We start from the raw sequence: 14999 nt of genomic DNA, 5'->3' as shown, positions 1-14999 counted from the left end.
CATCCGCAGCTTCTCTGGGCAACTTGTTCCAGTGTCTCACCACCCTCACAGTGAAAAATTTATTCTGTATACCTAATCTAAATCTGCCATCCTCCAGTTTAAATCCATTACCCCTCATCCTGTCGCTATATGCCCTTTTAAAAAGTCCCTCCCCATCTCTCCTGTAGCCCCCTTTGAGAACTGGAAGGTGCTCTAAGGTCTCCCTGGAGCCTTCTCTTCTCCAGGCTGAACAACCCCAACTCTCTCAGCCTGTCCTCATAACAGGAGGTGTTCCAGCCCTCTGACCATCTTTGTGGCCCTTCCTCTGGACTTGCTCCAACAGCTCAACATCCTTCTTACATTTCAGTTTGATTTCCCTTTTCAGTGCAGCCAAGAACTGAATGGTATGTGAACTAAGACCAGGTTCTGTATGTCTTCCACTGTACTAAACTTTATGGCAGACTTGCAGCTCCTATGTCAATGAAAGACTGCTGAATCCAGTTTTGTCCAACTTTGTACAGATACAGATAAGCAGAGACATACTGAAAATATTTAGTAATGTATAACAAACAACGCTAAAGACCAGGATGATGTCTACACTGGGTATTTAAAGAATTATAATGACTAAATTTACCAGATAGCAAATAAAATTAAGTCTTGGCTATTTTAAAATATTTTTAACTGACTCAGAAGAGTGTCTCTGGTCAAAATGGCAAGGAAGTTTGGGCAATTATGTCTAAAAGACATCCATTTGCTCACTTCCCTTACCGTTGACTTTTGAGACAATTGCAAATCAGGATAGCAGCACCACAGTCAGTTTTTGAAGAACTCACTCCTTAAAGCAAACATATTTGTGCTGGGGATAAAAAGACTAACTTCACTGCAGGGTCTTGAATCACTGTTCTTTGGGAGTGGAGGGACAGTGAGCTCATCAGTCAAGGAGACCCACAGCTGGATAAATTGTTTTAGAACAATTGGCTTTGCTAGGCAGCTCATGTAAATGCACAAATACTTAGGACCATTGGGGAATTCTGTGGTGTCCTATCTTCTTCCCTCTTAATGTAGTGTTAACTATACATCAGAAAATCTACAGCTTGGCAAAGTGTCTGAAAACAACTTGTAATTAACTCTCAGGCTGTTTGTTCAGTAGCACTTTATCTGCCCCTCAGATCTGCTCAACCTCTGTGACTTCAGAAACATCTCAGGAGTATAGCTGAGGGCAAAATGTAGCAAAGTATGTGAACACACCTACTTTAAATGTTTAAATTATTTTTTTAAAGTCTGCAGCTAGAAGAGCACAGTTGTCAATTTATGTGTTGTGTTTATGGAAAAGGTACTGAATGCAATGGGGTATTGTATTAACTAAACTGGAAATGTACAAAAATTTAAAAATCTACTACAGGTTCTAACAGCGAGTTCCTTCCCTTTTTCAAGATATTTCAAGATTCTTGTTAGAATACACATCTCAGATAGCATTACCTAGTTATGTAAACCAATGATAACATTTCCCGTGAAACTAGGTGAGGATTTAGCAGTGCGTTTTGAAGTGTGACTTTGTTGCTTCACTGTCCTTGTGAGTTGTTAAATATCCATCTAATTTGGAGACCTTATCTGGAACTTTGAATACAGCTAACATTTAAAAGCTGATAGAATAAAACAATTAATTTAGAAATATTAGAGCAAGCCACATAGCTGATAGTAGAATTGCCTTTGTTTAAATGTTCTACATTAGACAAATTAGTCTTAATAATGCCTTCTTAAGCTTATCTTTCTTTTTGAAAAATAAACAGCTAAAAGCATTGTCCTCTGCTACTGACAGATGACAATTATTCAGAAAAGTCTTTGCTTTGGAATTGTCTGTGACATTTCGATACAATACTTGAACAGTTGAATAGGGAATAGAATTTTTATATGACAGCAGTTTATGCTCAGTATTGATATGATAAAGTCTATTTAAAAGAAGCTAAAGAGAATAAGAACCTGGTTAATACTGTAAATTAACCATAAGTGTTATATGCTCTGTCTGAATGCCTGTCTTATCTTTCCCCTGACAGGTTGATAATGTATGGTTTTGTGAAGGCCATGGTACACACCGGCCAGTTAAAAGGATGGGAATTCCACTTCACTGACTGTTTATTTTTTGGATCGCTAATGTCTGCCACAGATCCAGGTAACTGTTTAAAATAAATTACATTTTCAAAAGTCAGAAGAGTAAATAAGAATATAACAACTGCATGTACCATAGAAATGTTCAAAGTCTCTGTTCTTGATTTTTTATTCACATAGCTGTTAAATGTCTGCTATTCTGATAATCGTAAGCCAAATTGGCTCCAGAGATCCCTTGTGTTTGTTTTAGTAACTGGTTTACGTAGGTTTAGCTCACAAACTTTATAAATGAAGCTGCTGGGGAGATTGGAAAAATGTTCTCCAGTCTTCAGGACACCTGCCTGTTCATTGCTGATATGAGAACTGCTGTAACGCTGGAGCTTCATCATTAATAATTTAGACGTTGCACTCATGTGTGATCTAACCCAGTTTAAAGATATGGGGAACCTAGCTTTCAGATTTAGCCACAGAAACACTCTTCATAAGGTATCAGTTTACAATTTGAATGCAGTGCTTCATGATAAATACAGCTCTAAAAAGATAGACACCAACAGGTTGACCTGAATTTACAGATGTGAGATTTAAAGCCCAAAGTTACAGTAAATAGCCAAGTCTGGGAAACAGGCTTAGTGAATTTTGGAATCACAGAATTACAGAATCATTTGGATTTGAAGGGACATCAGAGGTCTTCTCATCCCACCTCCTGCTCAAAACAGGGCTAACCTCAAAGTCAGCCCAGGTTTCATAAATTTGTCCAGGTTTTGTTACTTTGAAAATGTTAATAAGAGTATTCTAACATTAAAAGGAAAGTATTGCTTTTTTGCATCTGTGGGACAATAGTGAAGGAGGAGGTGAAAACAGGATTTTTTGGTATGTTATCTACAAAGAGACAAAGTCTGCAAGGGTACATTGGATTTTTGCAAAATTTTTGGTTGAGCTGTTACAGGAAGTGGAACAGAAAACATTTTATGATGCACATGACATGCTGCATTAGTGTTAGCTACCCTTGAGAAGCTTCTCTGAGAAACTTATGAATAAATCTTTCAAACTCATGGCTATTAAAAGAAACAACAAAAAGGAGATTGTTCTACAATTTTTTTCCGTCCTTTAATCAAACCCACAATATTTAACAAAAGACTTTAAGCTTGTGATTTATCATTCTCATGGCTTAAAAATATGGTGTGAAACAATTTATTTCCACCAAACCAGTTGTTGCAAGATTGCTCTAAAAGCTGCATCAAATTGTTATTCTCAAATTAATCCAAGCATCCAATATGCTGCCAGTTATAAAATCCCCCAACTACTTTGATAAGATTCAGCACATGATTGGAGCCTGTCCTCAGAGCAAGAGAAAAACACAGAAACTGAAAGCACAAATAAAACCCAGGGAAATTGTGTATGGAATAAAAGGTTGCTTACAGCTTTCAAGTACATTTCTTGATTGTGCTATGAATAGAGTTTTGCAGTTGGCTTAGTTTCTTTTCCCATTTTCCAGTCCAATACTATTTACTTTCACATAAGTGTTGACTTATGAGGAGAAATCTATAAGACAAACACACTGATTTTTATTATAATAATATTAAATCATCACTGATTAATCTAGAACAATCATGAGAAAGAAAAGAGAAGCTCCTCTTTCACTGGAAGGAATAGGAAGTGACAAGGATTACTTTTCCCAGATTTTTAAATAGGCTTAAAAAGCTAACACTGCAGTTGAGAAAACTACTTTTAGTGTAACAAACTATCATTGATTAAAACTGTTTGTAATCGCTTTTCTGCTTATATAGAGTCTGTGTATGTCTAGCAGGTTTTTTAATGTTCAGTCTTGCTCCATTTGTTACTTATTCACAATATTCTGGGATGTTACGTTATTACTAATCTTATCTGTAAATTTCAGTCCCTCAAAGACTTAGAAAATTTTGAATGAAATTTTTGCTTAGTTTAAAGGTAGACATTGCTGAAAATATTTAATTTTGTTGTAGAATTTGCTAATGAATTATAATCTCAAGCCATGTAAAGAGCTCATTGGAATTCCAAAATCAGTTAAAATATGGTCACCTGGAGAACTGATACATGCTAGGGCATAAAATAGTGAATTTAATGATTTTATATGTGATATCTACCTTTAAAAAAAAACCAAACCTCTGGTAAAATGTTGTTAGCATCATAGAAGTAGGATAGAAAAATAAATTACTGTCCTAAGATGAAATAATAAATTCTTGTCAGATTTGCTGCCTGATTTTTCATTTAATTCTTCACTGTGTAGGATTAGAAGCTCATTTCCAAGAGACATTTAATTTCCCTTGACCATGGAAAGCAATTAAGTCTCAAAAGATGTTAAAAACTCGTCTGTTGATTTGTCAGAAGTTGTTTGATTGCGTTCCTTATTCATAAAGAAGACTGGTAGATGTTTACTTGTTAAATGAACAGTTTTACTACCAGGGCAGTAAACAAATGTATGCCAGCTAAAAGTTGCTAATACTGTTAGGAAGAAGGAACTAATGTCATAGCACTCTGTAGGTCTTAGTTTTGAAGGGTATTTTAAGATCTTTAATACAGAAATTTTTGCATAAAATTAGTTCAGAAGAATTGCTCCTATATGCTATTGGGTTCCCTTATATAGAAAACTAGCACTTGGACTATTATTAAGAAATTAATTTATGACTTGATATACTTGCATCTGTGTTTTGCATTATAGACTGGGATCCCTAAACGTCTGTGGTACTCAGGGGTGCCTCAAAAAAACTCACAGCTTTAGAAGAAAAAAAAGGTAGAAACTTTAGGGACAAAGCAAGGTTATCTTCAAGTGAATCATTCATTTTATGGGAAATATCTCCTTCTAATTATTTATCATTTTCAGCATAAAGTTTCTCATTTCAAGACTTCAAGTGAGAGGTTTAATTTTTAAGAAACAGAATTTCAAAATTCCCAAATTCTCCCTTCATTAGTCTTTGATTTAAAACATCAGACCAGTATTTATATTTTTCTTTATTCTGATCAGTAGATACCATTTATCATGCAGTTGGGGAAATCATCTCTTCTTGATTTTTCATCTGCATAAACCAGCCCAGATTTCACTGTGTCAATGTTGAAAGGGTTTCCCTTGTGTTGGTATTTATTGTGTTTTAATTTCTAATATAACCTGACTCTGGAAGTTTTTTGGTGTGATCCCTTCAAAGGGGATGGAGCAGTTCCTCCCTATGTTCTGCACATGCATCACTCACCGAGAGCAGCAAAGAGACTGCAGAAGAGGTGCCGGTGTGGGGAATGCAGCCCCCAGCTCTCAGTCCCTGAGCATCAGAGACCTGCAGAATAAAGCTGCCCTATGGGTGAGCATGGGCAAGGATATTCGGACAACAACTGTCCCCTGTGGTGGAAGGGCAGACACAGCAATAAGCCCCAGGAGTAGGCTGCTCCAGGGTACCAGTGTTTGTAATGGAATAAGGCGAATGGCAGAACAAATGCATGAGAAGATTTGACCCCTGCCTTAGCCACCGAAAAATAACTGGAAAGCACAAGTTTGGCAGTTTGTCTGAGCTGTTGTTATTAACACATTTTGTGCAATGACCTTCCAATCCAAGATATTTCATGTATCTTTAGCACTTCTCTTTTTTTTTAACTTTTGACATTTCAGGCACAGAGAACAGATTTACCTTCACAAGGTTTGCTGAAGCACAGCTGTTTCTGAGCTCTGTGAACTCCCATGCCGTTGGTCATATTGATAATCACAGGGCTCTTCTCTATTTGAAGTTACTATGGTTACAGCTGAACTCGAAATGGGAGTTGTGCTGCTGTTGTTATTGATAAAATGGGGTATTTATCAGAAAGAGCAGTTTCTCATAAAATCAGATTTTGCATTAAGAAGCATAATTTCTAAATACAGCAAGGTAATACATTTTATACACTGGTTATATAAGACTGTTTATAAATGTGTTTTTAATTAAAATATTTTTATGCTTTCTTCTTATTCACCACTGAACTAATCTGTGAGTGGCATGACTGATTAGTAGAGAAAGGAGACTAAAATTAAAAATGGACTTGTTATTTTTAGAGAAAAACAGATAGGAAATATAAGTGAGATTTCTCTCATCTTATTTTCTTCCCATTAGATACTGCCTTTCTTCAAGAATTAGGTCCATGAGCTATAAAAGATATTAATAATTCTAGTCAGAGGACTGAGGTACAATAATACCAGTACTTTATATAATGGTCTAATTTATTTTCTGAGCTTCTTTATTCTTTTCAAATGCAACAGCAAAGAAATATTGGATACAGTTAGCTTAGGGGTTGTTGTAGTTTGCTGATATTTAAGTTATACATACTTTTTACAGGAATTAATAACAAGCCAATTTGTTTCTACATACATCAATACATAAATTAACTTTCTTCAAAAGCAGAGTATCGCGTCCCTTTTAATATGCCCGTTCTGAACTACATCCATAGAGGCTCACAGTCAATGAGGGCACATGTGATCCTGAGGAAATGACTAGACAGTGGTTGGCAAAACAAGGTGAAAACGTTCTGTTGAACTCTTAAACGGGGTGGATGTGCTAAAGATTACACAGTACTCTGTTCTTATGCAGATACTACTTAATATTTTCGTTAATGAGTCGGCTAATGCAATAGAGGATGCTTCTTTAATGTATAATTCTATGCTGAGTGGAGATTGCAAATACTTTGAAGGACACGATTAGAACTCAATATGATTCCTCCAGTGATTCAAAATCAACAAGGATAAATGCTATACTTAGAAATAATCAACTTCATGGATAGAAGATAAGAAATGAGCATTCACTGCTGAAAAGGATTTCAACTTACAACCTGAAAATGAGTCATCAGTACCAATACATAGCAAAAAAAAGGAAAACAGGATTTATTAACATGTACTACAGAATATTTTCACTCTATTTCTTGACAGCAAGAGTCAACTACATTACTTGGATCATGGGCACTGTATTTCAAGAAAGATATGGACTGATTGGAAGTGATTAGAGGGCTAGAAACCATTACTGAAAGGAGGAGATGGAAAGAAGCGTCAGTTTAGGGAGGAGATGTCTGAAATTAGTCTTTGAATAGGCAAAATGTTGCTGGAAAGAAAAAGGGAATAAACATGACAAATTATTCATGTCTCATTAGGCTAGGAACGGAAATTACAGACTCGAAGAGCAGGAGGGGAGATTCAGGTTAGACATTCAGGAACAATTGCATTTATAAATTGTATGAATCCTGAAGCGCAGGTTAGTCTCCCTCGGGATTTGTGGAACCAGCATCACTTCAGTTCTTTAAAAACAGATCAGATAAATACCTGTCACAACTGGTATGGCTGAAGCTTGCTGTGTCCTGGGCCAGACAAACATAGAGCAGAGACCAGAATTCTTCAGTCAGGGACAGGCAATGGCTGTAAAGAAGATCCAATAACCTCCATTGGGAATGGGAGAAATATTTGAAATGGAAGATGTTTTCTGGTAACTGGGTGAACTGGGGAGTCTCTCCCAGAAGACACTGTTGATGTATTACTGTGCTGCTTGCTTTATTATCTTGGTTTCATTTGAAAAGATTATAAATCAGATTTTTAGGGTAGAGTTGGGAGAGAAAAGAAGAGAAAACTGTTTCCTTTGGAGGCAGGAGAGGAACGTGTAGGCATCTGTCTAATTGGCTTGGTCTGCTACACATACAAACCAACAACACATTGGACTTTGATTACCATTTTCTTTTCCTTCTATCATTATCGCAGGGACTCTTAATGTGAGCCCAAACTAATTAGCTAATAAGCAAGAGCTGGAAGTGGCAAACAGTTCTAGAAAACAAGTCTGCTGTTATGCCATTGACATCAAAGAACAGGAGACTAAATTGGGTCCACATTTAACACATTAAGGCAGCATTGCTAACCGAGAAAAAACCTGAATATAGATACTGGTGAACCAAGAGAACATATTTTGCCAATAAACTTCCTACACCTTTGAGCTGTTCTAGGGAAGGAACTCTTTTCCTAGTTTATAATATAACTTCACTGGGAGTAGATGGGCGAGGTTACCAGAATGGTTAAATATAACTAGCTAATTTAAATATAGCTATACCAGCAAATGTTCAGCTACACACATTTTCTGAATTGTCTTTTGTAGAATAACACTTCCCAAGTCCTTCAAAGATAACACATCAACAGAGATCACTTTGACATAAAATCTCACAGGAGAACAGAGAATCTGGTTTGGGTTTATAAACTGATTTTTAGATTAACCAGATAGTTAAGTTCCATTTAGAAAATCTTATCAGTAATTATTTGAAAGTTCCAAGAAATGTTATTTAAGACAAAGCATGATCACCTGTTCATGTTTTTGTGAGAATTATCAGCAGTCATCTCAATGTAAAAGTATATAATTTTTGTTTCTGAAATGTCAGATGTTGACCTGGCATCCCAGAGGCACTCCTAATCTTTGGCGTTCCTGGGCTATGAGAATTGAGTCAATTGTACAATTATGTACTAGAATGAGCACCAGTGAAGCAGCGAGTTGCCATGTAATTTTTAACCATACAAAGAATTGGCAACCCTTACATTAAATTCTGTTTGAAAAGAGAAAGCTCTGCTTCATCCATACAAAGAGAGAATAATAGTATCAACACAGAACACAGAGAGCCTTCTTCATTTGGAGATTATGAAGTGCTCGGTACAGGTAAGGAAACTGAGGCATAAAACAACTAAGGCATCTGTAATATCTATAGGACCTAATTACCTGAATATGAGCCAAGTGTCTAAATGTCCTTGAAGATGTGTGTCAAAATTATTTATCCAATTTAAATTCAACACACACTATTTTTTCTATTGCACTAGTAAGCTAAAAATCAAATATAGCATACAACTCGGGGAGAAGGAAGGGACTTAAATTAATGTTATATTGAAGGAACCTTAGAATGGATTACACGTATCAGACATCCTGATCTGGATGAGAGGGCTTCATGGCTACAGACATGCTACACTCGAGGTGAAAGTGGTTATGCTGCTGGTGGAACAGGCTATAAGGTTAGTATGTACGTTCCTCAGTGAACATGCGTAACAGATAGATAAGCATTATTATATCTTTAAAATACATAAACCACTACTCTCACCACACACATAGTCTATGGCAAAACCCAAGTTTTTTCAACACCCTTATTTCTCCCTGGTTACAAGATCACAGTCCTTTATGCACAGTAAAATATGCTGTGACGTTTTAATTTATGCACAATTCTCTGTGTGAGAGGGAAATTTTCTTCCTAACACAGCTGGAGCACCAAAACTCATAGACTTGCTGGATTTAAGGATCTTACATACTTCAGCTGATCCTTTTAAACTTTTTATTATGCACTTAAGTAATAAATAGGGCTGGACTTCTGAAAACCCATTTTTTAAGATTGCTTTATTTCTTAAACTGCCAGAGGAATATGAAAATAACAAACTCACTTTGCTTTGTCTCCATACAGTGACAGTCCTTGCTATTTTCCATGAGCTGCATGTGGATACAGATTTGTACACACTCCTGTTTGGAGAGAGTGTCCTAAATGATGCTGTGGCTATCGTGCTGACATAGTAAGTACTGACGTAATTGTCACTGATATAGTTGTGCAAGTACAGATATAACATTTGAAAATTTCAGAGAGATGTTGCTGGAGTTGCTCTTGGTTTGTTTAAACACCAGAATTCCAATATTGCTAATGGCAACTGTGAATCTAGAATACAATTTTAGTTAATTTTCTTCAACCTAGAAAGCAGTATATTCTGTAAAATGTGTAAATTTAATTTAAAATGATTTTTTTTTCTCATCTAAACAAGATATCTTGAAAATGTAATGCTGAATGAGCACCTAGGACATATGGCAACTATGAAATTGAAGACAGACTCTTTATTTTTTGCACTCTATTCTTTTCCAAGACTGAAACCATAAAATGGTACACAATAGCTCGGTTTATCTACTTCTGCCTGTTAAATCTGAGAGAGCTTCAGACGATAATGTCTTAAATTTATATATAGCTTTTTTATTCTCAGGAATCTTCAAGCAGATCACAAATGATGGGCTAAAATCACACAAGTATGTGCTGTCCTAAAAACATGGATGCTAAGTACATGATTAACAGGATCTCAAATTAACTCCACTCTACATGTAATATATATTCCTGGAGCTTTGCTAGAAATACAAATAATCCTCTCAGATAATCTTAAAAGTAACAGAACTCTACAAAATCAAATTCAGTTTTCTGGGATGCTTGAAGATGCTCCACAGTAAGCCTCAATTCAGTGCCACCTTTCTCCTTAAAATACAGTTCCTTGAGCTAGGATTTATCCTATCCTTCAGAAAAATAGACTTTTACAGAGTTTACATTCATTAAAAAATGAGCTTTATATTTTGTCTGAAACCCCATGGAGAAACTTTTAATAGCTGATTTGCAAAAAAAAACTAAAAAACCAACCAAACAAAGTTGTCTCACAATACAAAAAAAAATAGTATTCCTTTTCAATTTATTGTTCTCCAATTATCAGTCTAGTTACATTCAACTACACTAAACTCCTCACATTGTTTTCAGAGCAAGAGTAATATTTTCAAATGCTGTCAGGTGTCTGAGCACAGCATTTCATGATTAGATACAGCACAGCTGTCACATTCAGTGACTGTGGTTGGAAAATGTCACTTAGGAGAGCACCTAGTACATCAGAAAATAAAATGCACCAAAGGAAAACCAAGCAAAGAATAGAAACCTCCATAGAGAGAAAAGGTAGAAAAGCGTTAAAGCAGCCATTAGAATTGGAAATGAGCATGTAGGTGACAAAATTCTGAGATTTTTTTTTCTCTCTCACTTGGCTTTGTTTAATGACAGCCCAGCTCTTTCGGACTCCTCAGCTGTTAGTGCCAGGTTCCTATAGACCATGGAAAAGTCAGACTACAAGCAACTCAAGGAGACCCAGAATATTTTAAGTGTCTGTAGTTTTCAGTCATTGTGATGTCAGAGCACATGAATCTCTTCAAAGGTGCAACTCAACTGCGAAGCAAAGCTAGGAAGAAAAGTCCCATCAGACAGTACACAATTCCTGAGTTTCTAACCTCTACCCTACCCAGCACTCCAGTCTAGGGCATGACCCTCAGCCTGCACGTGGATACAGAAATCTGTAGGAAGGACGCCTGATGCAAATGTTGGCTATCTCCTTCTCGTGTTTTCTATGCTGTACATGGGAGATTACAACTCTTTTTTACTATAGGATCTCTTGTCACTGTAAAAGTAGTGTATTTTTCTATATATTCAGTGTGACTGATACTTTCATTTCTGTAATATATTTAGTCATTTATAGAGACTGAAGAGAATATATGGCATCACCAGTTTCGCATGTCATTAATTTCTGGCTTAAATAATCAGCTTCTGCACAAATACAATGTTTCTGCAACCTAACACGATCTTCCTTCCCGTAGCCTTTGAAGTAAAGATACGCTGTTAATAATGTCAGCTTCAGTGCATTAACACCCCGCTAAACCAAAACGAATTTAAATGAACAATATTAATTTTTTGTCACTGCAAAAGAACAGCTAGGTTTTTTTCCCTGTAACACATAGCACTTTTCAGGATGGTACAAACACAACATGTTCGTAATTACACTAATAGGGGACTATTTAAAAAGGTGTGAGAATAATGTTTACAAATCTGGAAAAGCAATAATAAGCCATTTTGTACACTACGTAATGGCAAACAGAGAATAAGAGAACACATGATGTCTTTCATCAAGTAACAGAATACCCAAGTTAATGTCTGCAGGAGTGCCTCACTGCAGGGCAGCGAGGAAGAGGAGAGCGGGATGGCCCTTGGGGCGGGCTGCGGCAGTTTGGCATGGAGAAGGTGGGGTGGCTGTCTGCCAACAAGGCTTCGTATGGAGATCTCTCTTTGCCTTTGGCTTCTCCCTCTAACTTCTATTTTCCTATGCTGTTTATCGCTTAGTGTAAGAAGGGCAGCAGCAGGGCCAGCTTCCCCTACATTTCTCATATGGATTTAGTAAGTCACATTAGTGGTGTGTTGCTGCAACAGTGGCCAGTTGCCCCCAGAAAACACTGACCGAGCACGAGTTCTCCAGGCCAAATGAGCGGCTCTCCTACAGGCCACCTTGCCATACTAAACACCTGGGTGTTTGTGATAATTGCAAGATTGCTATTTTGAGGTAATCTGTGCAGGAGGGATCACTGTGAATCAAACTGGCAGCAGTGGCTGCAGAAAGGCTGACGGGCTGGTGTGCATCTGGGAGAGCTCACACACACAAGGGCCTCGTAAGCAAGGGTACTGTAGATGGAACAAGGATTTTCTCCTATATAAATACCTTGCAGAGTTTCTTATAACTTTTCATTGTTAGGACAAAAGTCTCCTCTAAATAAAAAGCCTGTGAAAATTCTCACAGAAAAGAAACATTTTGGAAGAAAACAAGGATTTAAATATTCAAAATGAGTAGTAATATTTGAGCCTGTTTTTTATCAAGGATTTAAGATACTAAGGAAAATTATAACAGAGCCCTACAAGGGAATACTTATTAGATGACTAAACATGTCTGCTTTTATCCAGAAAAAAACTATATGACTAATTATGCCACAAATATTTCCTAGTACTTTGTTTTCCAGGAAATTGACTCGGCACCCATGTCCACTTTCTATGTCTGTTTACAGCATAAGCTATCTGTTAAAGTATTTTATATATGCTAAAATTAAAACAAATAAAACATATGTAGGAAAAATAAGATATTTGAGCTTCTTTTGGGTGTGTTTAAATCTTCTTATAGTCTTTATGATTAGAGATTGTTTCATTATTTGGAATTTAATTTTAAACAACTGATTATAGCAACCTTTTATGAAAAGATCTTTCCAATCATGTTTTTATTACAATTCTTAAGAAATTATTCTCAGTTCTTCAGATACATTGTATTTCACAACCAATAAGTTTACCTGAGTTTATTCTGCAGCTTCCAGAATGAAAGAAGGATCATTTAAGATTTCTTTTTTATCTTTTTGACATAATGTATACTGCATAGAATGACTTATTTTGCTTTCTTGGGGATTGCAGTGAATATTTTCATAAAGGATTCCAGATGATAGTGTTTTTACCACTGTTTGCATCATCTAACTCCTGGGTTTTCAACTTATTCAGATTTTTTTGCAAAAATATTAACAACAAAATTTAGCTTACAAATGTTCCATCATATTTAGCTCTAAATTTAACCTTCTGCCATCCAATTCCCCAAACATCATAAAGCAGCAGTTTGTTCAGCTTCGGATATGCGTAGTCATTCATGCTATAGGATGCAGCATTCAGGGTGATCTATTTCATTCCTAGATGTCAGAACCAGGAGCGTTTATCATTGCTTAGATTTGTAGATGATACTTTACAGACAAATACAATGGACTGTGTACTTAGGCACTTATTAGCTGTGGATGACATACTAAAGATCAAAATTGAGAAACATCCCAGTAACTTCAGTTGGAGTTGTGTGTAATGAAGACTGTAGAATATGGTTGAAAATTAATAATTTATCTTTGAGAAAATAATGAAGAATAACCTCTTATTTAACTTTCAGTCCTTTTTTGTTGTTCGTTGTACCACATATCACTTGTAGAAGAAAACATCCACGTATGTTTTGAGTGCACATGCTGTAGGTTTGGACTTGGCATCGTTTTGTACATTTGCAGAGAAATTTGATGAAGAAAATGTGGAAGAAGTTGTAGAAAAAGCATTGAATACCTTGAGATGTGACTGAAAAAGTAGCTGAACAGGTCATTAACATTGAGACAGTATATTTAGCAGAGCTATTTAATCTTTCTCATGCTGAGTGCTCAGCAAGTGCAGGATGTGGAAAGCAGTAATGAATACTGATACGTGTTCCCTGCTAACAAATTATCCAAGAGAACATTACATGAGAGATGCTTCCATTGTAGTCAGTGGCAGAAGTGTTTGTATCATCGTTATGCGAAAGACAGGACTCCATTTCTCCGCTGGCTCTGTACCATTGCTCAGTGGGAGTTTCATCCGCTTTCCTAGAAGAGGTAATAATGTGGAAGTCACATGGGCAGCAGGGACATCAGCATCTGACATTGACTTTCACAATTAATCTAAACAAGCGAGTGGCAGCCAGGGGACACAGGACACATGACATTGTGACATGTGTGACATGTGGCAAAGAATGGATTTACTAGCTCTGTTATGTGCAATCAAGAAGAGTTTGATACATGAATGAAGTGGAAATCCTGGAGATAAAAGCACGGTTGAGGATCACATGGCAGTGAAGCCAGAGAACACAGAAACTAGCTGACGTATGAAATGAAGACCTCCCGTGTCAAAATGCTAATTGCCCTAGAACTCCTGGAAGTATAGATATTTCTGGGCAGAGAGGAAAGTAATACTGTAAGCATAGTTTTCTTGTGAAGTTTGACTTGCCATTTTTAAGTCAAGTGCCTTAAATGGTGTGTAAAGAAAGAGATTATAACCTTGGAGGTTCAGAAGAAGATGAAGAAGAAAGTAAACAAAAAATACTGGATAGTTTTGAAATGAATATCCTGCCTCTTTTGTAAAGTACCTGTTGGTTATATAGATACCACAAAGTTCATTCATGCCTATTAGCAAAAAATAGGTAATGGAAGGCCCAGATTTTTACGCAGTCAGGCTGTAAGGCTCCCTTTACAACAGCCTAGGAGCAGCACTGATACGCTACACTAGGTAAGAACTGGGGGTGTAACAGATCCTGTTATTGTATGACCTCTTTTTGATAAGAACAGTATTTGTTGGTGAGATGCATATTTACACTGACAATCACAGATACGATGTTTTAGGAATTCAGTGTGCCTCTACTGGCCAGATAAGATGGTCTAAAATAAATAGGCAATATTCCTTTTCTTTCCTTCCCCTCCCCCTTTCTCTCCCCC

General features: G+C 36.6%; 1 protein-coding gene across 1 annotated transcript in view; it reads left to right on the top strand.

Annotated features, from left to right (window-relative positions):
• Positions 1-14999, top strand: part of LOC104471415 (sodium/hydrogen exchanger 9-like) — a gene marked incomplete at its 3' end in the record, with an annotated part of 80367 nt that overhangs the window by 14685 nt on the left and 50683 nt on the right. The window contains exons 3-4 of the mRNA XM_010086755.1: positions 2034-2149; positions 9544-9649. Coding sequence (XP_010085057.1) covers positions 2034-2149; positions 9544-9649 — 222 coding nt within the window. The remainder of the gene's footprint in view (positions 1-2033; positions 2150-9543; positions 9650-14999) is intronic.

This window comes from Pterocles gutturalis, unplaced genomic scaffold (assembly GCF_000699245.1).
Source record: "Pterocles gutturalis isolate BGI_N339 unplaced genomic scaffold, ASM69924v1 scaffold10776, whole genome shotgun sequence".
Taxonomy (NCBI): Eukaryota; Metazoa; Chordata; class Aves; order Pterocliformes; family Pteroclidae; genus Pterocles; species Pterocles gutturalis.
The sequence above is the reverse complement of the archived record's forward strand: the minus strand, read 5'-3'. Positions and strand labels throughout refer to the sequence as shown.